General features: G+C 51.9%; 3 protein-coding genes across 3 annotated transcripts; all 3 read left to right on the top strand.

Moving 5' to 3' along the window:
• Positions 1–11,406: 11,406 nt before the first annotated feature.
• On the top strand, positions 11,407–11,796 carry LOC138372326 (G-box-binding factor-like). The gene has a single exon (XM_069337608.1). The coding sequence runs from the start codon at positions 11,407–11,409 to the stop codon at positions 11,794–11,796; it is 390 nt and encodes a 129-aa protein (XP_069193709.1).
• Positions 11,797–11,948: 152 nt separating this feature from the next.
• On the top strand, positions 11,949–12,338 carry LOC138372325 (G-box-binding factor-like). The gene has a single exon (XM_069337607.1). It carries the CDS (start codon positions 11,949–11,951, stop codon positions 12,336–12,338), a length of 390 nt encoding a protein of 129 aa, XP_069193708.1.
• Positions 12,339–19,630: 7,292 nt separating this feature from the next.
• Positions 19,631–19,990, top strand: LOC138372324 (G-box-binding factor-like). The gene has a single exon (XM_069337606.1). The coding sequence runs from the start codon at positions 19,631–19,633 to the stop codon at positions 19,988–19,990; it is 360 nt and encodes a 119-aa protein (XP_069193707.1).
• Positions 19,991–26,350: the final 6,360 nt, after the last annotated feature.

Raw genomic sequence — 26,350 nt, 5'->3', positions numbered from 1 at the left:
ACCATCACCAGCGTGACCATCACCAGAAAGACCAAATACCAGCGTTACCACCACCAGCGTGACGGTCACCAGAGAGACCAAATACCAGCGTGACCATCACCAGCTTGACCATCACCAGTGAAGTCAAACACCACCATGACCCTCACCAGAGTGAAAATCACCAGCGTGACCATCAGCAGGCTGACAATCCCCAGCGTAACCATCACCAGTGTGACCAACACCAGCGTGATCTTCACCAGAGTGACCATCACCAGCGTGGCCATCACCATTGAGACCAAACACCAGCATGACCATCACCAACGTGACCTTCACCAGCGTGACCATCACCAGAATGACCATCACCAGCGTGACCATCATCGGAGAGACCAAATACCTGCGTGACCATCACCAGCGTGACCATCACCAGAGAGACCAAATACCAGCGTGATCATCACCAGCTTGACCATCACCAGCATGACCATCACCAGCGTGACCATCACCAGAGAGACCAAACACCAGCGTGACCATCACCAGCGTGACCATTGTTACGTACTCCTAGCAGAATACGTATATAAATTTAAAATAACTTTTTTTGTTCCATTATATCATTGCCTGTATATGTACACACATTGTGTTTTTGTAAATTATCGTGTGGTGTGGCAGCGTCAGTGGAGACAGGAGCGCGGTTGCTTTGCACACGTCTAATACCTGTTAGATTCGGGAAGTTGGACCTGTTCAGTTTTGGGAGTTCCAGATGTCCCTTTATTTAGTTTATGTAATTGTTTGTTTACTATAATTAGGCAGGTGGCATTGTACTTATATATTTTGCAACTATTATATGTAATTTGCATTCTTATGTGTTTTGAGAACAAGTGGTTGTTCAATTAGTTTTAAATATTAAAAAGTCCTTAGTTTCCATCCCTCATCCTGGATGAGGCAGACGGGAGAGAATTATGGGTAGCGACAGAGCGAGAGTTCAGTAGCTGATACGGGACCAGGAGGAGTTACATGTGGGAGATAAGTCTGTTTACTTGTTGTTGTGTCATGTAGTAGATCTTTACTCTGGGAGAGACAATATTTTGATGTTTGCTTTAATAGTGACCCACTGTTCATATATACAATATTGAGATGTATATGAAATATATATATATTAAAATGCATACGTATATTTCTTCAGTCCTAAGGGAGATATACTTTTAATTCTGTGCCTGTTATCATTCATGGGGTTATACTGGTGACCCGCTTTAGAGAGCAGCAGTGGTATCCCTAGACGTAATTAAATCTTGGCTGCTGTAGGGTCACGAGCCGTAACGAACGATAGGTAACAACCATCACCAGGGTGACCATCACCAGCGTGACCGTCACCAGAGAGACCAAATACCAGCGTGACCATCACCTGAGGGACCATTACCAAAGTGACCAAACACAAGCGTGGTCACCACCAGAGTGACCAAACACAAGCGTGACCATCACCAGAATGACCAAACACAAGCGTGACCATCACCAGAGTGACCATCACCAGAGTGACCATCAATATAGAGTCCATCACCAGAGTGATCATCACCAGCGTGACCATCACCAGAGTTTCCAAACACAAGCGTGACTATCACCAGTGTAACCATCACCAGAGTCTCCAAACACAAGCGTGACCATCACCAGAGTGACCATCACCATAGTGACCATCACCAGCGTGACCATCACCATAGTGACCATCACCAGAGTGACCATCACCAGAGTGACCATCACCAGCGTGACCATCACCATCATGACCATCACCAAGGTGACCCTCACCAGCGTGACCATTACCAGAGTTACCATCACAAGCGTGACCATCACTAGAGTGACCATCACCAGAGTGACCAAACAGAAGCGTGACCATAACCAAGGTGACCATCACCAGAGTGACGATCACCAGCGTGACCATCACCAGAGTGACGATCACCAGAGTGACCAAACACAAGCGTGACCATCACCAGAGTGACCATCACCAGCGTGACCATAACCAGTGTGACCATCATCAGAGTGACCATCACCTAAACGATCAGCACCAGCGTGACCATCACCAGCGTGACCATCACCAGAGTGACCATAACTAGAGTGACCATCACCTGAGTGACCATCACCAGCGTGACCATCACCAGCGTGACCATCACCAGCGTGACCATCACCAGAGTGACCATCACCAGAGTGACCATCACCAGAGTGAATATCACCAGCGTGACCATCACCAGAGTGTCCATCACCAGTGTGACCATCACCAGCGTGACCATCACCAGCGTGACCATCACCAGAGAGACCAAATACCAGCGTGACCATCACCAGCGTGACCATCACCAGTGTTACCATCATCAGAGTGGCCATCACCAGAGTGAATATCACCAGCGTGACCATCACCAGAGTGTCCATCACCAGTGTGACCATCACCAGCGTGACCATCACCAGAGAGACCAAATACCAGCGTGACCATAACCAGAGAGACCAAATACCAGCGTTACCACCACCAGCGTGACCATCACCAGAGAGACCAAATACCAGCGTGACCATCACCGGCTTGACCATCACCAGTGAAATCAAACACCACCATGACCCTCACCAGAGCGAAAATCCCCAGCGTGACCATCTGCAGACTGACAATTCCCAGCGTAACCATCACCAGTGTGACCATCACCAGCGTGACCTTCACCAGAGTGACCATCACCAGCGTGACCATCACCAGCGTGACCATCACCATTGAAACCAAACACCAGCATGACCATCAACAGCGTGACCATCACCAGAGTTTCCAAACACAAGCGTGACCATCACCAGAGTGACCATCACCCTAGTGACCATCACCAGCGTGACCATCACCATAGTGACCATCACCAGAGTGACCATCACCAGAGTGACCATCACCAGCGTGACCATCACTAGATTGACCATCACCCGAGTGACCAAACAGAAGCGTGACCATAACCAAGGTGACCATCACCAGAGTGACCATCACCAGCGTGACCATCACCAGAGTGACGATCACCAGAGTGACCAAACACAAGCGTGACCATCACCAGAGTGACCATCACAAGCGTGACCATCACCAGTGTGACTATCATCAGAGTGACCATCACCTAAACGACCAGCACCAGCGTAACCATCACCAGCGTGACCATCACCAGAGTGACCATCACCAGAGAGACCATCACCTGAGTGACCATCAACAGCGTGACCATCACCAGCGTGACCATCACCAGCGTGACCATCACCAGAGTGACCATCACCAGAGTGAACATCACCAGAGTGAATATCACCAGCGTGACCATCACCAGAGTGTCCATCACCAGAGTGACCATCACCAGCGTGACCATCACCAGAGTGACCATCACCAGAGTGACCATCACCAGGGAGACCATCACCAGAGTGCCCATCACGAGAGTGACGATCACCAGTGTGACTATCACCAGCGTGGCCATCACCAGAGAGACCAAATACCAGAGCGACCATCACCAGCGTGACCATCACCAGAGTGACCATCACCAGCGTTACCACCAACAGCGTGACGATCACCAGAGAGACCAAATACCAGCGTGACCATCACCAGAGAGACCAAATACCAGCGTTACCACCACCAGCGTGACGATCACCAGAGAGACCAAATACCAGCGTGACCATCACCAGCTTGACCATCACCAGTGAAATCAAACACCACCATGACCCTCACCAGAGTGAAAATCCCCAGCGTGACCATCAGCAGACTGACAATCCCCAGCGTAACCATCACCAGCATGACCTTCACCAGAGTGACTATCACCAGCGTGACCATCACCATTGAGACCAAACACCAGCATGACCATCACCAACGTGACCATCACCAGCGTGACCATCACCAGAATGACCATCACCAGCGTGACCATCATCGGAGAGACCAAATACCTGCGTGACCATCACCAGCGTGACCATCACCAGAGAGACCAAATACCAGCGTGATCATCACCAGCTTGACCATCACCAGCATGACCATCACCAGCGTGACCATCACCAGAGAGACCAAACACCAGCGTGACCATCACCAGCGTGACCATTGTTACGTACTCCTAGCAGAATACGTATATAAATTTAAAATAACTTTTTTTGTTCCATTATATCATTGCCTGTATATGTACACACATTGTGTTTTTGTAAATTATCGTGTGGTGTGGCAGCGTCAGTGGAGACAGGAGCGCGGTTGCTTTGCACACGTCTAATACCTGTTAGATTCGGGAAGTTGGACCTGTTCAGTTTTGGGAGTTCCAGATGTCCCTTTATTTAGTTTATGTAATTGTTTGTTTACTATAATTAGGCAGGTGGCATTGTACTTATATATTTTGCAACTATTATATGTAATTTGCATTCTTATGTGTTTTGAGAACAAGTGGTTGTTCAATTAGTTTTAAATATTAAAAAGTCCTTAGTTTCCATCCCTCATCCTGGATGAGGCAGACGGGAGAGAATTATGGGTAGCGACAGAGCGAGAGTTCAGTAGCTGATACAGGACCAGGAGGAGTTACATGTGGGAGATAAGTCTGTTTACTTGTTGTTGTGTCATGTAGTAGATCTTTACTCTGGGAGAGACAATATTTTGATGTTTGCTTTAATAGTGACCCACTGTTCATATATACAATATTGAGATGTATATGAAATATATATATATTAAAATGCATACGTATATTTCTTCAGTCCTAAGGGAGATATACTTTTAATTCTGTGCCTGTTATCATTCATGGGGTTATACTGGTGACCCGCTTTAGAGAGCAGCAGTGGTATCCCTAGACGTAATTAAATCTTGGCTGCTGTAGAGTCACGAGCCGTAACGAACGATAGGTTACAACCATCACCAGGGTGACCATCACCAGCGTGACCGTCACCAGAGAGACCAAATACCAGCGTGACCATCACCTGAGGGACCATTACCAAAGTGACCAAACACAAGCGTGGTCACCACCAGAGTGACCAAACACAAGCGTGACCATCACCAGAATGACCAAACACAAGCGTGACCATCACCAGAGTGACCATCACCAGAGTGACCATCAATATAGAGTCCATCACCAGAGTGATCATCACCAGCGTGACCATCACCAGAGTTTCCAAACACAAGCGTGACTATCACCAGTGTAACCATCACCAGAGTCTCCAAACACAAGCGTGACCATCACCAGAGTGACCATCACCATAGTGACCATCACCAGCGTGACCATCACCATAGTGACCATCACCAGAGTGACCATCACCAGAGTGACCATCACCAGCGTGACCATCACCATCATGACCATCACCAAGGTGACCCTCACCAGCGTGACCATTACCAGAGTTACCATCACAAGCGTGACCATCACTAGAGTGACCATCACCAGAGTGACCAAACAGAAGCGTGACCATAACCAAGGTGACCATCACCAGAGTGACCATCACCAGCGTGACCATCACCAGAGTGACGATCATCAGAGTGACCAAACACAAGCGTGACCATCACCAGAGTGACCATCACCAGCGTGACCATAACCAGTGTGACCATCATCAGAGTGACCATCACCTAAACGATCAGCACCAGCGTGACCATCACCAGCGTGACCATCACCAGAGTGACCATAACTAGAGTGACCATCACCTGAGTGACCATCACCAGCGTGACCATCACCAGCGTGACCATCACCAGCGTGACCATCACCAGAGTGACCATCACCAGAGTGACCATCACCAGAGTGAATATCACCAGCGTGACCATCACCAGAGTGTCCATCACCAGTGTGACCATCACCAGCGTGACCATCACCAGCGTGACCATCACCAGAGAGACCAAATACCAGCGTGACCATCACCAGCGTGACCATCACCAGAGAGACCAAATACCAGCGTTACCACCACCAGCGTGACCATCACCTGAGAGACCAAATACCAGCGTGACCATCACCAGCGTGACCATCACCAGTGTGACCATCATCAGAGTGGCCATCACCAGAGTGAATATCACCAGCGTGACCATCACCAGAGTGTCCATCACCAGTGTGACCATCACCAGCGTGACCATCACCAGAGAGACCAAATACCAGCGTGACCATAACCAGAGAGACCAAATACCAGCGTTACCACCACCAGCGTGACCATCACCAGAGAGACCAAATACCAGCGTGACCATCACCAGCTTGACCATCACCAGTGAAATCAAACACCACCATGACCCTCACCAGAGTGAAAATCCCCAGCGTGACCATCTGCAGACTGACAATTCCCAGCGTAACCATCACCAGTGTGACCATCACCAGCGTGACCTTCACCAGAGTGACCATCACCAGCGTGACCATCACCAGCGTGACCATCACCATTGAAACCAAACACCAGCATGACCATCACCAGCGTGACCATCACCAGAGTTTCCAAACACAAGCGTGACCATCACCAGAGTGACCATCACCCTAGTGACCATCACCAGCGTGACCATCACCATAGTGACCATCACCAGAGTGACCATCACCAGAGTGACCATCACCAGCGTGACCATCACTAGATTGACCATCACCCGAGTGACCAAACAGAAGCGTGACCATAACCAAGGTGACCATCACCAGAGTGACCATCACCAGCGTGACCAACACCAGAGTGACGATCACCAGAGTGACCAAACACAAGCGTGACCATCACCAGAGTGACCATCACAAGCGTGACCATCACCAGTGTGACTATCATCAGAGTGACCATCACCTAAACGACCAGCACCAGCGTGACCATCACCAGAGTGACCATCACCAGAGTGACCATCACCAGAGAGACCATCACCTGAGTGACCATCAACAGCGTGACCATCACCAGCGTGACCATCACCAGCGTGACCATCACCAGAGTGACCATCACCAGAGTGAACATCACCAGTGTGACCATCACCAGCGTGACCATCACCAGAGAGACCAAATACCAGCGTGACCATAACCAGAGAGACCAAATACCAGCGTTACCACCACCAGCGTGACCATCACCAGAGAGACCAAATACCAGCGTGACCATCACCAGCTTGACCATCACCAGTGAAATCAAACACCACCATGACCCTCACCAGAGTGAAAATCCCCAGCGTGACCATCTGCAGACTGACAATTCCCAGCGTAACCATCACCAGTGTGACCATCACCAGCGTGACCTTCACCAGAGTGACCATCACCAGCGTGACCATCACCAGCGTGACCATCACCATTGAAACCAAACACCAGCATGACCATCACCAGCGTGACCATCACCAGAATTTCCAAACACAAGCGTGACCATCACCAGAGTGACCATCACCCTAGTGACCATCACCAGCGTGACCATCACCATAGTGACCATCACCAGAGTGACCATCACCAGAGTGACCATCACCAGCGTGACCATCACTAGATTGACCATCACCCGAGTGACCAAACAGAAGCGTGACCATAACCAAGGTGACCATCACTAGAGTGACCATCACCAGCGTGACCATCACCAGAGTGACGATCACCAGAGTGACCAAACACAAGCGTGACCATCACCAGAGTGACCATCACAAGCGTGACCATCACCAGTGTGACTATCATCAGAGTGACCATCACCTAAACGACCAGCACCAGCGTGACCATCACCAGCGTGACCATCACCAGAGTGACCATCACCAGAGAGACCATCACCTGAGTGACCATCAACAGCGTGACCATCACCAGCGTGACCATCACCAGCGTGACCATCACCAGAGTGACCATCACCAGAGTGAACATCACCAGAGTGAATATCACCAGCGTGACCATCACCAGAGTGTCCATCACCAGAGTGACCATCACCAGCGTGACCATCACCAGAGTGACCATCACCAGAGTGACCATCACCAGGGAGACCATCACCAGCGTGACCATCACCAGCGTGACCGTCACCAGTGTGACCATCATCAGAGTGACCATCACCAGAGTGAATATCACCAGCGTGACCATCACCAGAGTGTCCATCACCAGCGTGACCATCACCAGCGTGACCATCACCAGAGAGACCAAATACCAGCGTGACCATCACCAGCGTGACCATCACCAGAGAGACCAAATACCAGCGTTACCACCACCAGCTTGACCATCACCAGTGAAATCAAACACCACTATGACCCTCACCAGAGTGAAAATCCCCAGCGTGACCATCTGCAGACTGACAATTCCCAGCGTAACCATCACCAGTGTGACCATCACCAGCGTGACCTTCACCAGAGTGACCATCACCAGCGTGACCATCACCAGCGTGACCATCACCATTGAGACCAAACACCAGCATGACCATCACCAGCGTGACCATCACCAGAGTTTCCAAACACAAGCGTGACCATCACCAGAGTGACCATCACCCTAGTGACCATCACCAGCGTGACCATCACCATAGTGACCATCACCAGAGTGACCATCACCAGAGTGACCATCACCAGCGTGACCATCACCATCATGACCATCACCAAGGTGACCATCACCAGCGTGACCATTACCAGAGTTACCATCACAAGCGTGACCATCACTAGATTGACCATCACCCGAGTGACCAAACAGAAGCGTGACCATAACCAAGGTGACCATCACCAGAGTGACCATCACCAGCGTGACCATCACCAGAGTGACGATCACCAGAGTGACCAAACACAAGCGTGACTATCACCAGAGTGACCATCACCAGCGTGACCATCACCAGATTGACCATCATCAGAGTGACCATCACCTAAACGACCAGCACCAGCGTGACCATCACCAGCGTGACCATCACCAGAGTGACCATCACCAGAGAGACCATCACCAGCGTGACCATCACCAGCGTGACCATCACCAGCGTGACCATCACCAGCGTGACCATCACCAGAGTTACCATCACCAGAGTGAACATCACCCGAGTGAATATCACCAGCGTGACCATCACCAGAGTGTACATCACCAGAGTGACCATCACCAGCGTGACCATCACCAGAGTGACCATCACCAGAGTGACCATCACCAGGGAGACCATCACCAGAGTGCCCATAGCGAGAGTGACCATCACCAGTGTGACCATCACCAGCGTGGCCATCACCAGAGAGACCAAATACCAGAGTAACCATCACCAGCGTGACCATCACCAGAGTGACCATCACCAGCGTTACCACCACCAGCGTGACGATCACCAGAGAGACCAAATACCAGCGTGACCATCACCAGCGTGACCATCACCAGAGAGACCAAATACCAGCGTAACCACCACCAGCGTGACGATCTCCAGAGAGACCAAATTCCAGCGTGACCATCACCAGCTTGACCATCACCAGTGAAATCAAACACCACCATGACCCTCACCAGAGTGAAAATCCCCAGCGTGACCATCAGCAGACTGACAATCCCCAGCGTAACCATCACCAGTGTGACCATCACCAGCATGACCTTCACCAGAGTGACCATCACCAGCGTGACCATCACCATTGAGACCAAACACCAGCATGACCATCACCAACGTGACCATCACCAGCGTGACCATCACCAGAATGACCATCACCAGCGTGACCATCATCGGAGAGACCAAATTCCAGCGTGACCATCACCAGCGTGACCATCACCAGAGAGACAAAATACCAGCGTGATCATCACCAGCTTGACCATCACCAGCGTGACCATCACCAGCGTGACCATCACCAGAGAGACCAAACACCAGCGTGACCATCACCAGCGTGACCAACACCAGGGTGACCGTCACCAGAGAGACCAAATACCAGCGTGACCATTACCTGAGGGACCATTACCAAAGTGACCAAACACAAGCGTGACCATCACCAGAGTGACCAAACACAAACGTGACCATCACCAGCGTGACCATCACCAGAGTCTCCAAACACAAGCGTGACCATCACCAGAGTGATCATCACCATAGTGACCATCACCAGCGTGACCATCACCAAAGTGACCATAACCAACGTGACCATTACCAGAGTTACCATCACAAGCGTGACCATCACTAGAGTGACCATCACTAGAGTGACCATCACCAGAGTGACCAAACAGAAGCGTGTCCATAACCAAGATGACCATCACCAGTGTGACCATCACCAGCATGACCATGACCAGAGTGACGATCACCAGTGTGACCAAACACAAGCGTGACAATCACCCGAGTGACCATCACCAGCGTGACCATCACCAGTGTGACCATCATCAGAGTGACCATCACCTAAACGACCAGCACCAACGTGACCATCACCAGCGTGACCATCACCAGAGTGTCCATCACCAGCGTGACCATCACCAGAGTGACCATCACCAGTGTGACCATCACCAGAGTGACCATCACCAGGGAGACCATCACAAGAGAGTGCCCATCACCAGAGTGACCATCACCAGGGTGACAATCACCAGCGTGACCATCACCAGCGTGACCATCACCAGCGAGACCAAATACCAGCGTGACCACCACCAACGTGACCATCACCAGCGTGACCATCACCAGCGTGGTCATCACCAGAGAGACCAAATACCAGCGTGACCATCACCAGCGTGACCATCACCAGCGTGACCATCACCAGCGAGACCAAATACCAGCGTGACCACCACCAGCGTGACTATCACCTAGCGTGAACATCACCAACGTGACCATCACCAGAGTGACCATCACAAAAGTGTCCATCACCAGAGTGATCAGCACCAGCGTGACCACCACCAGCGTGACCATCAACAGCGTGACCATCACTAGCGTGACCATCACCTAGCGTTAATATCACCAACGTGACCATCACCAGAGTGACCATCTCCAGCATGACCATCACCAGAGTGACCATCACCAGCGTGACCATCACCAGCGTGACCATCACCTGAGAGACCAAACACCAGTGTGACCATCACCTGAGTGACCATTACCAGTGTGACCATCAGCAGAGGTCCATCACCAGTGTGACCATCATGAGAATGACCATCACTAGCGTGACCATCACTTGAGTGAATATCACGTGCGTGTCCGTCACCATCATGACCATCACCAGAGTGACCATCACCTGCGTGGCCATTACTATCATGACCATCACCAGCGTGACCATCACCAGGGTGACCATCACCAGCGTGACCATCACCAGGGTGACCATCACCAGCGTGACCATCACCTGCGTGAATATCACCAGAGTGATCATCACTAGCGTGACCATCACCAGAATGACCATCAATAGACTGACCAAACACGAGCGTGACCATCACCAGAGTGACCATCACCAGAGTGACCATCACCAGCGTGACCATCACCAGAGTGACCATCACCAGAGTGACCATCACCAGAGTGACCATCACCAGCGTGACCATCACCAGAGTGACCATCACCAGAGTGACCATCACCAGAGTGAATATCACAAGCGTGACCATCACCAGAGTGACCATCACCAGAGTGACCATCACCAGCGTGACCATCACTTGCGTGAATATCACCAGAGTGATCATGACTAGCGTGACCATCACCAGAGTGACCATCACCAGCGTGACCATCACTTGCGTGAATATCACCAGATTGACCAAACACAAGCGTGACCATCACCAGAGTGACCATAACCAGAGAGACCATCACCAGCGTGACCATCACCAGAGTGACCATGACCAGAGTGACCATCATCAGAGTGAATATCACCAGCGTGACCATCACCAGCGTGACCATCACCAGATTGACCATCACCAGCGTGACCATCACCAGAGTGACCATCACCAGCGTGACCATCACCAGAGTGACCATCACAAGGGAGACCATCACCAGAGTGCCCGTCACGAGAGTGACCATCACCATTGTGACCATCACCAGCGTGGCCATCACCAGAGAGACCAAATACCAGCGTGATCATCACCAGCGTGACCATCACCAGAGTGACCATCACCAGAGTGACCATCACCAGAGTGAATATCACAAGCGTGACCATCACCAGAGTGACCATCACCAGAGTGACCATCACCAGCGTGACCATCACTTGCGTGAATATCACCAGAGTGATCATGACTAGCGTGACCATCACCAGAGTGACCATCACCAGCGTGACCATCACTTGCGTGAATATCACCAGATTGACCAAACACAAGCGTGACCATCACCAGAGTGACCATAACCAGAGAGACCATCACCAGCGTGACCATCACCAGAGTGACCATGACCAGAGTGACCATCATCAGAGTGAATATCACCAGCGTGACCATCACCAGCGTGACCATCACCAGATTGACCATCACCAGCGTGACCATCACCAGAGTGACCATCACCAGCGTGACCATCACCAGAGTGACCATCACAAGGGAGACCATCACCAGAGTGCCCGTCACGAGAGTGACCATCACCATTGTGACCATCACCAGCGTGGCCATCACCAGAGAGACCAAATACCAGCGTGATCATCACCAGCGTGACCATCACCAGCGTGACCATCACCAGAGAGACCAAATACCAGCGTGACCACCACCAGCGTGACCATCACCAGAGAGACCAAATACCAGCGTGAGCATCACCAGCTTGACCATAACCAGTGAGATCAAACACCAGCATGACCCTCACCAGAGTGAAAATCCCCAGCGTGAACATCACCAGCGTGACCATCACCAGCGTGACCTTCACCAGAGTGACCATCACCAGCGTGACCATCACCATTGAAACCAAACACCAGCATGACCATCACCAGCGTGACCATCACCAGAATGACCATCACCAGCGTGACCATCACCGGAGAGGCCAAATACCAGCGTGACCATCACCGGAGAGACCAAATACCAGCGTGACCATCACCAGCGTGACCATCACCAGCGTGACCATCACCAGAGAGACCAAATACCAGCGTGACCATCACCAGCTTGACCATCACCAGCGTGACCATCATCAGCGTGACCATCACCAGAGAGACCATCACCAGCGTGACCATCACCAGAGAGACCAAACACCAGCGTGACAATCACCAGAGTGACCATCACCAGAGTGAATATCACCAGCGTGACCATCACCAGAGCGACCATCACCAGAGAGACCATCACCAGCGTGACCATCACCAGAGTGACCATCACCAGAGTGAATATCACCAGAGTGACCATCACCAGGGAGACCATCACCAGAGTGCCCATCACGAGAGTGACCATCACCAGTGTGACCATCACCAGAGTGGCCAACACCAGAGAGACCAAATACCAGCGTGACCATCACCAACGTGACCATCACCAGAGTGACCATCACCAGCGTGACCATCACCATCATGACCATCACCAAAGTGACCATCACCAGCGTGACCATTACCAGAGTGACCATCACAAGCGTGACCATCACTAGAGTGACCATCACCAGAGTGACCAAACAGAAGCGTGACCATAACCAAGGTGACCATCACCAGAGTGACCATCACCAGCGTGACCATCACCAGAGTGACGATCACCAGAGTTACCAAACACAAACGTGACCATCATCAGAGTGACCATCACCAGCGTGACCATCAGCAGTGTGACCATCACCAGAGTGACCATTACCTGAACGACCATCACCAGCGTGACCATCACCAGAGTGACCATCACCAGTGTGACCATCACCAGAGTGACCATAACCTGAGTGACCATCGCCAGCGTGACCAACACCAGAGTGACCATCACCAGAGTGACCATCACCAGAGTGACCATCACCAGCGTGACCATTACCAGAGTGATCATCACTAGCGTGACCATCACCAGAGTGACCATCAACAGGGAGACCATCACCAGAGTGACCATCACCAGTGTGACCATCACCAGGGAGACCATCACCAGAGTGCCTATCACCAGAGTGACCATTACCAGTGTAACTATCACCAGCGTGGTCATCACCAGAGAGACCAAATACCAGCGTGACCATCACCAGCGTGACCATCACCTAGCGTGAACATCACCAACGTGACCATCACCAGAGTGACCATCACAAAAGTGTCCATCACCAGAGTGATCATCACCAGCGTGACCACCACCAGCGTGACCATCAACAGCATGACCATCACTAGCGTGACCATTACCTAGCGTGAACATCACCAACGTGACCATTACCAGAGTGACCATCACCAGCGTGACCATCACCAGCATGACCATCTCCAGAGTGACCATCACCAGCGTGACCATCACTAGAGTGACCATCACCAGAGTGACCATCACCAGCATGACCATCACCAGCATGACCATCACCTGAGAGACCAAACACCAGTGTGACAATCACCTGAGTGACCATCAGCAGAGGTCCATGACCAGAGTGACCAGAGTGAGAATGACCATCACTAGCGTGACCATCACTAGATTGAATATCACCTGCGTGACCGTCACCATCATGACCATCACCAGAGTGACCATCACCTGCGTGGCCATCACCATCATGACCATCACCTGAGTGACCATCACCAGCGTGACTATCACCTGCGTGAATATCACCAGAGTGATCATCACTAGCGTGACCACCACCAGAGTGACCATCACCAGATTGACCAAACACAAGCGTCACCATCACCAGAGTGACCATCACCAGAGTGACCATCACCAGCGTGATCATCACCAGAGAGACCATCACTAGAGTGACCATCATCGGAGTGACTGTCACCAGCGTGACCATCACCAGAGTGACCATCACCAGAGTGACCATCACCAGAGTGACCATCACCAGTATCACCGTCACCAGAGTGACCATCACAAGCGTGACCATCACTAGAGTGACCATCACCAAAGTGACCATCACCAGAGTGACCATCACCAGCGTTACCACCACCAGCGTGACGATCACCAGAGAGACCAAATACCAGCGTGACCATCACCTGAGGGACCATTACCAAAGTGACCAAACACAAGCGTGACCATCACCAGAGTGACCAAACACAAGCGTGACCATCACCAGCGTGACCATCACCAGAGTCTCCAAACACAAGCGTGACCATCACCAGAGTGATCATCACCATAGTGACCATCACCAGCGTGACCATCACCAAAGTGACCATAACCAACGTGACCATTATCAGAGTTACCATCACAAGCGTGACCATCACTAGAGTGACCATCACTAGAGTGACCATCACCAGAGTGACCAAACAGAAGCGTGTCCATAACCAAGATGACCATCACCAGTGTGACCATCACCAGCATGACCATGACCAGAGTGACGATCACCAGTGTGACCAAACACAAGCGTGACAATCACCCGAGTGACCATCACCAGCGTGACCATCACCAGTGTGACCATCATCAGAGTGACCATCACCTAAACGACCAGCACCAACGTGACCATCACCAGCGTGACCATCACCAGAGTGTCCATCACCAGCGTGACCATCACCAGAGTGACCATCACCAGTGTGACCATCACCAGAGTGACCATCACCAGGGAGACCATCACAAGAGAGTGCCCATCACCAGAGTGACCATCACCAGTGTGACCATCACCAGCGTGACCATCACCAGCGTGACCATCACCAGCGAGACCAAATACCAGCGTGACCACCACCAACTTGACCATCACGAGCGTGACCATCACCAGCGTGGTCATCACCAGAGAGACCAAATACCAGCGTGACCATCACCAGCGTGACCATCACCAGCGTGACCATCACCAGCGTGACCATCACCAGCGAGACCAAATACCAGCGTGACCACCACCAGCGTGACTATCACCTAGCGTGAACATCACCAACGTGACCATCACCAGAGTGACCATCACAAAAGTGTCCATCACCAGAGTGATCAGCACCAGCGTGACCACCACCAGCGTGACCATCAACAGCGTGACCATCACTAGCGTGACCATCACCTAGCGTTAATATCACCAACATGACCATCACCAGAGTGACCATCTCCAGCATGACCATCACCAGAGTGACCATCACCAGCGTGACCATCACCAGCGTGACCATCACCTGAGAGACCAAACACCAGTGTGACCATCACCTGAGTGACCATTACCAGTGTGACCATCAGCAGAGGTCCATCACCAGAGTGACCATCATGAGAATGACCATCACTAGCGTGACCATCACTAGAGTGAATATCACGTGCGTGTCCGTGACCATCATGACCATCACTAGAGTGACCATCACCTGCGTGGCCATTACTATCATGACCATCACCAGCGTGACCATCACCAGGGTGACCATCACCAGCGTGACCATCACCTGCGTGAATATCACCAGAGTGATCATCACTAGCGTGACCATCACCAGAATGACCATCAATAGACTGACCAAACACGAGCGTGACCATCACCAGAGTGACCATCACCAGAGTGACCATCACCAGCGTGACCATCACCAGAGTGACCATCACCAGAGTGACCATTACCAGCGTGACCATCACCAGAGTGACCATCACCAGAGTGACCATCACCAGAGTGAATATCACAAGCGTGACCATCACCAGAGTGACCATCACCAGAGTGACCATCACCAGCGTGACCATCACTTGCGTGAATATCACCAGAGTGATCATGACTAGCGTGACCATCACCAGAGTGACCATCACCAGATTGACCAAACACAAGCGTGACCATCACCAGAGTGACCATCACCAGAGAGACCATCACCAGCGTGACCATCACCAGAGTGACCATGACCAGAGTGACCATCATCAGAGTGAATATCACCAGCGTGACCATCACCAGCGTGACCATCACCAGATTGACCATCACCAGCGTGACCATCACCAGAGTGACCATCACCAGCGTGACCATCACCAGAGTGACCATCACAAGGGAGACCATCACCAGAGTGCCCGTCACGAGAGTGACCATCACCATTGTGACCATCACCAGCGTGGCCATCACCAGAGAGACCAAATACCAGCGTGATCATCACCAGCGTGACCATCACCAGCGTGACCATCACCAGAGAGACCAAATACCAGCGTGACCACCACCAGCGTGACCATCACCAGAGAGACCAAATACCAGCGTGAGCATCACCAGCTTGACCATAACCAGTGAGATCAAACACCAGCATGACCCTCACCAGAGTGAAAATCCCCAGCGTGAACATCACCAGCGTGACCATCACCAGCGTGACCTTCACCAGAGTGACCATCACCAGCGTGACCATCACCATTGAAACCAAACACCAGCATGACCATCACCAGCGTGACCATCACCAGAATGACCATCACCAGCGTGACCATCACCGGAGAGGCCAAATACCAGCGTGACCATCACCGGAGAGACCAAATACCAGCGTGACCATCACCAGCGTGACCATCACCAGCGTGACCATCACCAGAGAGACCAAATACCAGCGTGACCATCACCAGCTTGACCATCACCAGCGTGACCATCATCAGCGTGACCATCACCAAAGAGACCATCACCAGCGTGACCATCACCAGAGAGACCAAACACCAGCGTGACAATCACCAGAGTGACCATCACCAGAGTGAATATCACCAGCGTGACCATCACCAGAGTGACCATCACCAGAGTGACCATCACCAGCGTGACCATCACTTGCGTGAATATCACCAGTGATCATCACTAGCGTGACTATCACCAGAGCGACCATCACCAGAGAGACCATCACCAGCGTGACCATCACCAGAGTGACCATCACCAGAGTGAATATCACCAGAGTGACCATCACCAGGGAGACCATCACCAGAGTGCCAATCACGAGAGTGACCATCACCAGTGTGACCATCACCAGAGTGGCCAACACCAGAGAGACCAAATACCAGCGTGACCATCACCAACGTGACCATCACCAGAGTGACCATCACCAGCGTGACCATCACCATCATGACCATCACCAAAGTGACCATCACCAGCGTGACCATTACCAGAGTGACCATCACAAGCGTGACCATCACTAGTGTGACCATCAACAGAGTGACCAAACAGAAGCGTGACCATAACCAAGGTGACCATCACCAGAGTTACCAAACACAAACGTGACCATCACCAGAGTGACCATCACCAGCGTGACGATCAGCAGTGTGACCATCACCAGAGTGACCATTACCTGAACGACCATCACCAGCGTGACCATCACCAGAGTGACCATCACCAGTGTGACCATCACCAGAGTGACCATAACCTGAGTGACCATCGCCAGCGTGACCAACACCAGAGTGACCATCACCAGAGTGACCATCACCAGAGTGACCATCACCAGCGTGACCATTACCAGAGTGATCATCACTAGCGTGACCATCACCAGAGTGACCATCAACAGGGAGACCATCACCAGAGTGACCATCACCAGTGTGACCATCACCAGGGAGACCATCACCAGAGTGCCCATCACCAGAGTGACCATTACCAGTGTGACTATCACCAGCGTGGTCATCACCAGAGAGACCAAATACCAGCGTGACCATCACCAGCGTGACCATCACCTAGCGTGAACATCACCAACGTGACCATCACCAGAGTGACCATCACAAAAGTGTCCATCACCAGAGTGATCATCACCAGCGTGACCACCACCAGCGTGACCATCAACAGCATGACCATCACTAGCGTGACCATTACCTAGCGTGAACATCACCAACGTGACCATTACCAGAGTGACCATCACCAGCGTGACCATCACCAGCATGACCATCTCCAGAGTGACCATCACCAGCGTGACCATCACTAGAGTGACCATCACCAGAGTGACCATCACCAGCATGACCATCACCAGCATGACCATCACCTGAGAGACCAAACACCAGTGTGACAATCACCTGAGTGACCATCAGCAGAGGTCCATGACCAGAGTGACCAGAGTGAGAATGACCATCACTAGCGTGACCATCACTAGATTGAATATTACCTGCGTGACCGTCACCATCATGACCATCACCAGAGTGACCATCACCTGCGTGGCCATCACCATCATGACCATCACCAGAGTGACCATCACCAGCGTGACTATCACCTGCGTGAATATCACCAGAGTGATCATCACTAGCGTGACCATCACCAGAGTGACCATCACCAGATTGACCAAACACAAGCGTCACCATCACCAGAGTGACCATCACCAGAGTGACCATCACCAGCGTGATCATCACCAGAGAGACCATCACTAGAGTGACCATCACCGGAGTGACTGTCACCAGCGTGACCATCACCAGAGTGACCATCACCAGCGTGACCATCACCAGCGTGACCATCACCTGAGAGACCAAACACCAGTGTGACCATCACCTGAGTGACCATTACCAGTGTGACCATCAGCAGAGGTCCATCACCAGAGTGACCATCATGAGAATGACCATCACTAGCGTGACCAACACTAGAGTGAATATCACGTGCGTGTCCGTGACCATCATGACCATCACCAGAGTGACCATCACCTGCGTGGCCATTACTATCATGACCATCACCAGCGTGACCATCACCAGGGTGACCATCACCAGCGTGACCATCACCTGCGTGAATATCACCAGAGTGATCATCACTAGCGTGACCATCACCAGAATGACCATCAATAGACTGACCAAACACGAGCGTGACCATCACCAGAGTGACCATCACCAGAGTGACCATCACCAGCGTGACCATCACCAGAGTGACCATCACCAGAGTGACCATCACCAGCGTGACCATCACCAGAGTGACCATCACCAGAGTGACCATCACCAGAGTGAATATCACAAGCGTGACCATCACCAGAGTGACCATCACCAGAGTGACCATCACCAGCGTGACCATCACTTGCGTGAATATCACCAGAGTGATCATGACTAGCGTGACCATCACCAGAGTGACCATCACCAGATTGACCAAACACAAGCGTGACCATCACCAGAGTGACCATCACCAGAGAGACCATCACCAGCGTGACCATCACCAGAGTGACCATGACCAGAGTGACCATAATCAGAGTGAATATCACCAGCGTGACCATCACCAGCGTGACCATCACCAGATTGACCATCACCAGCGTGACCATCACCAGAGTGACCATCACCAGCGTGACCATCACCAGAGTGACCATCACAAGGGAGACCATCACCAGAGTGCCCGTCACGAGAGTGACCATCACCATTGTGACCATCACCAGCGTGGCCATCACCAGAGAGACCAAATACCAGCGTGATCATCACCAGCGTGACCATCACCAGCGTGACCATCACCAGAGAGACCAAATACCAGCGTGACCACCACCAGCGTGACCATCACCAGAGAGACCAAATACCAGCGTGAGCATCACCAGCTTGACCATAACCAGTGAGATCAAACACCAGCATGACCCTCACCAGAGTGAAAATCCCCAGCGTGAACATCACCAGCGTGACCATCACCAGCGTGACCTTCACCAGAGTGACCATCACCAGCGTGACCATCACCATTGAAACCAAACACCAGCATGACCATCACCAGCGTGACCATCACCAGAATGACCATCCTGATGGTCATTCGCTGATGGTCACCAGCGTGACCATCACCGGAGAGGCCAAATACCAGCGTGACCATCACCGGAGAGACCAAATACCAGCGTGACCATCACCAGCGTGACCATCACCAGCGTGACCATCACCAGAGAGACCAAATACCAGCGTGACCATCACCAGCTTGACCATCACCAGCGTGACCATCATCAGCGTGACCATCACCAGAGAGACCATCACCAGCGTGACCATCACCAGAGAGACCAAACACCAGCGTGACAATCACCAGAGTGACCATCACCAGAGTGAATATCACCAGCGTGACCATCACCAGAGTGACCATCACCAGAGTGACCATCACCAGCGTGACCATCACTTGCGTGAATATCACCAGAGTGATCATCACTAGCGTGACTATCACCAGAGCGACCATCACCAGAGAGACCATCACCAGCGTGACCATCACCAGAGTGACCATCACCAGAGTGAATATCACCAGAGTGACCATCACCAGGGAGACCATCACCAGAGTGCCCATCACGAGAGTGACCATCACCAGTGTGACCATCACCAGAGTGGCCAACACCAGAGAGACCAAATACCAGCGTGACCATCACCAACGTGACCATCACCAGAGTGACCATCACCAGCGTGACCATCACCATCATGACCATCACCAAAGTGACCATCACCAGCGTGACCATTACCAGAGTGACCATCACAAGCGTGACCATCACTAGAGTGACCATCACCAGAGTGACCAAACAGAAGCGTGACCATAACCAAGGTGACCATCACCAGAGTGACCATCACCAGCGTGACCATCACCAGAGTGACGATCACCAGAGTTACCAAACACAAACGTGACCATCACCAGAGTGACCATCACCAGCGTGACGATCAGCAGTGTGACCATCACCAGAGTGACCATTACCTGAACGACCATCACCAGCGTGACCATCACCAGAGTGACCATCACCAGTGTGACCATCACCAGAGTGACCATAACCTGAGTGACCATCGCCAGCGTGACCAACACCAGAGTGACCATCACCAGAGTGACCATCACCAGAGTGACCATCACCAGCGTGACCATTACCAGAGTGATCATCACTAGCGTGACCATCACCAGAGTGACCATCAACAGGGAGACCATCACCAGAGTGACCATCACCAGTGTGACCATCACCAGGGAGACCATCACCAGAGTGCCCATCACCAGAGTGACCATTACCAGTGTGACTATCACCAGCGTGGTCATCACCAGAGAGACCAAATACCAGCGTGACCATCACCAGCGTGACCATCACCTAGCGTGAACATCACCAACGTGACCATCACCAGAGTGACCATCACAAAAGTGTCCATCACCAGAGTGATCATCACCAGCGTGACCACCACCAGCGTGACCATCAACAGCATGACCATCACTAGCGTGACCATTACCTAGCGTGAACATCACCAACGTGACCATTACCAGAGTGACCATCACCAGCGTGACCATCACCAGCATGACCATCTCCAGAGTGACCATCACCAGCGTGACCATCACTAGAGTGACCATCACCAGAGTGACCATCACCAGCATGACCATCACCAGCATGACCATCACCTGAGAGACCAAACACCAGTGTGACAATCACCTGAGTGACCATCAGCAGAGGTCCATGACCAGAGTGACCAGAGTGAGAATGACCATCACTAGCGTGACCATCACTAGATTGAATATTACCTGCGTGACCGTCACCATCATGACCATCACCAGAGTGACCATCACCTGCGTGGCCATCACCATCATGACCATCACCAGAGTGACCATCACCAGCGTGACTATCACCTGCGTGAATATCACCAGAGTGATCATCACTAGCGTGACCATCACCAGAGTGACCATCACCAGATTGACCAAACACAAGCGTCACCATCACCAGAGTGACCATCACCAGAGTGACCATCACCAGCGTGATCATCACCAGAGAGACCATCACTAGAGTGACCATCACCGGAGTGACTGTCACCAGCGTGACCATCACCAGAGTGACCATCACCAGCGTGACCATCACCAGCGTGACCATCACCTGAGAGACCAAACACCAGTGTGACCATCACCTGAGTGACCATTACCAGTGTGACCATCAGCAGAGGTCCATCACCAGAGTGACCATCACCAGATTGACCAAACACAAGCGTCACCATCACCAGAGTGACCATCACCAGAGTGACCATCACCAGCTTGACCATAACCAGTGAGATCAAACACCAGCATGACCCTCACCAGAGTGAAAATCCCCAGCGTGAACATCACCAGCGTGACCATCACCATTGAAACCAAACACCAGCATGACCATCACCAGCGTGACCATCACCAGAATGACCATCACCAGCGTGACCATCACCGGAGAGGCCAAATACCAGCGTGACCATCACCGGAGAGACCAAATACCAGCGTGACCATCACCAGCGTGACCATCACCAGCGTGACCATCACCAGAGAGACCAAATACCAGCGTGACCATCACCAGGTTGACCATCACCAGCGTGACCATCATCAGCGTGACCATCACCAGAGAGACCATCACCAGCGTGACCATCACCAGAGAGACCAAACACCAGCGTGACAATCACCAGAGTGACCATCACCAGATTGACCAAACACAAGCGTCACCATCACCAGAGTGACCATCACCAGAGAGACCATCACCAGCGTGACCATCACCAGAGTGACCATGACCAGAGTGACCATCATCAGAGTGAATATCACCAGCGTGACCATCACCAGCGTGACCATCACCAGATTGACCATCACAAGGGAGACCATCACCAGAGTGCCCGTCACGAGAGTGACCATCACCATTGTGACCATCACCAGCGTGGCCATCACCAGAGAGACCAAATACCAGCGTGATCATCACCAGCGTGACCATCACCAGCGTGACCATCACCAGAGAGACCAAATACCAGCGTGACCACCACCAGCGTGACCATCACCAGAGAGACCAAATACCAGCGTGAGCATCACCAGCTTGACCATAACCAGTGAGATCAAACACCAGCATGACCCTCACCAGAGTGAAAATCCCCAGCGTGAACATCACCAGCGTGACCATCACCAGCGTGACCTTCACCAGAGTGACCATCACCAGCGTGACCATCACCATTGAAACCAAACACCAGCATGACCATCACCAGCGTGACCATCACCAGAATGACCATCACCAGCGTGACCATCACCGGAGAGGCCAAATACCAGCGTGACCATCACCGGAGAGACCAAATACCAGCGTGACCATCACCAGCGTGACCATCACCAGCGTGACCATCACCAGAGAGACCAAATACCAGCGTGACCATCACCAGCTTGACCATCACCAGCGTGACCATCATCAGCGTGACCATCACCAGAGAGACCATCACCAGCGTGACCATCACCAGAGAGACCAAACACCAGCGTGACAATCACCAGAGTGACCATCACCAGAGTGAATATCACCAGCGTGACCATCACCAGAGTGACCATCATCAGAGTGACCATCACCAGCGTGACCATCACTTGCGTGAATATCACCAGAGTGATCATCACTAGCGTGACTATCACCAGAGCGACCATCACCAGAGAGACCATCACCAGCGTGACCATCACCAGAGTGACCATCACCAGAGTGAATATCACCATAGTGACCATCACCAGGGAGACCATCACCAGAGTGCCCATCACGAGAGTGACCATCACCAGTGTGACCATCACCAGAGTGGCCAACACCAGAGAGACCAAATACCAGCGTGACCATCACCAACGTGACCATCACCAGAGTGACCATCACCAGCGTGACCATCACCATCATGACCATCACCAAAGTGACCATCACCAGCGTGACCATTACCAGAGTGACCATCACAAGCGTGACCATCACTAGAGTGACCATCACCAGAGTGACCAAACAGAAGCGTGACCATAACCAAGGTGACCATCACCAGAGTGACCATCACCTGCGTGACCATCACCAGAGTTACCAAACACAAACGTGACCATCATCAGAGTGACCATCACCAGCGTGACCATCAGCAGTGTGACCATCACCAGAGTGACCATTACCTGAACGACCATCACCAGCGTGACCATCACCAGAGTGACCATCACCAGTGTGACCATCACCAGAGTGACCATAACCTGAGTGACCATCGCCAACGTGACCAACACCAGAGTGACCATCACCAGAGTGACCATCACCAGAGTGACCATCACCAGCGTGACCATTACCAGAGTGATCATCACTAGCGTGACCATCACCAGAGTGACCATCAACAGGGAGACCATCACCAGAGTGACCATCACCAGTGTGACCATCACCAGGGAGACCATCACCAGAGTGCCCATCACCAGAGTGACCATTACCAGTGTGACTATCACCAGCGTGGTCATCACCAGAGAGACCAAATACCAGCGTGACCATCACCAGCGTGACCATCACCTAGCGTGAACATCACCAACGTGACCATCACCAGAGTGACCATCACAAAAGTGTCCATCACCAGAGTGATCATCACCAGCGTGACCACCACCAGCGTGACCATCAACAGCATGACCATCACTAGCGTGACCATTACCTAGCGTGAACATCACCAACGTGACCATTACCAGAGTGACCATCACCAGCGTGACCATCACCAGCATGACCATCTCCAGAGTGACCATCACCAGCGTGACCATCACTAGAGTGACCATCACCAGAGTGACCATCACCAGCATGACCATCACCAGCATGACCATCACCTGAGAGACCAAACACCAGTGTGACAATCACCTGAGTGACCATCAGCAGAGGTCCATGACCAGAGTGACCAGAGTGAGAATGACCATCACTAGCGTGACCATCACTAGATTGAATATTACCTGCGTGACCGTCACCATCATGACCATCACCAGAGTGACCATCACCTGCGTGGCCATCACCATCATGACCATCACCAGAGTGACCATCACCAGCGTGACTATCACCTGCGTGAATATCACCAGAGTGATCATCACTAGCGTGACCATCACCAGAGTGACCATCACCAGATTGACCAAACACAAGCGTCACCATCACCAGAGTGACCATCACCAGAGTGACCATCACCAGCGTGATCATCACCAGAGAGACCATCACTAGAGTGACCATCACCGGAGTGACTGTCACCAGCGTGACCATCACCAGAGTGACCATCACCAGAGTGACCATCACCAGAGTGACCATCACCAGTATCACCATCACCAGAGTGACCATCACAAGCGTGACCATCACTAGAGTGACCATCACCAAAGTGACCAAACAGAAGCGTGACCATAACCAGGGTGACCATCACCAAAGTTACCATCACCAGTGTGACCATCACCAGAGTGACGATCACCAGAGTGATCAAACACAAACGTGACCATCACTACATCTCTAGCACCTCTCTAGATGAGAGTGCACATCTGTAATCCCAGGGATCTCTTCGCGATGTTTATGGGAGCCATCATCTGTCGGATCGTCCACTGGTCCTTACTGAGAACACACACGAGAAGAAGACAAAATACTGCTAAGAAACATTTGGCTAACTGAGGGATAAGTTTCATGAGCCTGTAATGTCCATAGCCGGCTATATCCATTAGCCTGTTTTGGACGGAAGAGGGCACTAGAACCTTCGCACATACCTCACATACCTCTGACGTCTGGGAAATCTCTGGCCGGTTCAATGAACGTTGTACCTTGCCATACTGCAAGTACTCAGGTGCCTTCACTCCAGACTCTGGGTTATCCGTGGGTGTTCGTACACGAGGCCTCTCTTCTCGCTCAATCGCTTCTGCCACCATAACCTCATGCTTCTTGTCGGGAGAAGAATCAGGAGACTCTGCTAGAATGATGTCAATCTGTTGGTGAGAGGGAGAATTAAACAAGCTATATAGTCTCACGTCTGCCTGTACCTGGGTATTACCACTCCCAGCTGTTACTTCGGACCTTGCTGTTCCGGCTGACTCGTCCACAACCTTGAGATTTTTGTAGTCCCAACCTGTCACCAAGTCGTTGGCTAGTATCACGTCAATCCCA

The sequence above is a fragment of the Procambarus clarkii genome, chromosome 38 (assembly GCF_040958095.1).
Source record: "Procambarus clarkii isolate CNS0578487 chromosome 38, FALCON_Pclarkii_2.0, whole genome shotgun sequence".
Lineage (NCBI taxonomy): Eukaryota > Metazoa > Arthropoda > Malacostraca > Decapoda > Cambaridae > Procambarus > Procambarus clarkii.
Note: the sequence above shows the minus strand (reverse complement) of the source record. Positions and strands in the feature narration are given on the sequence as shown.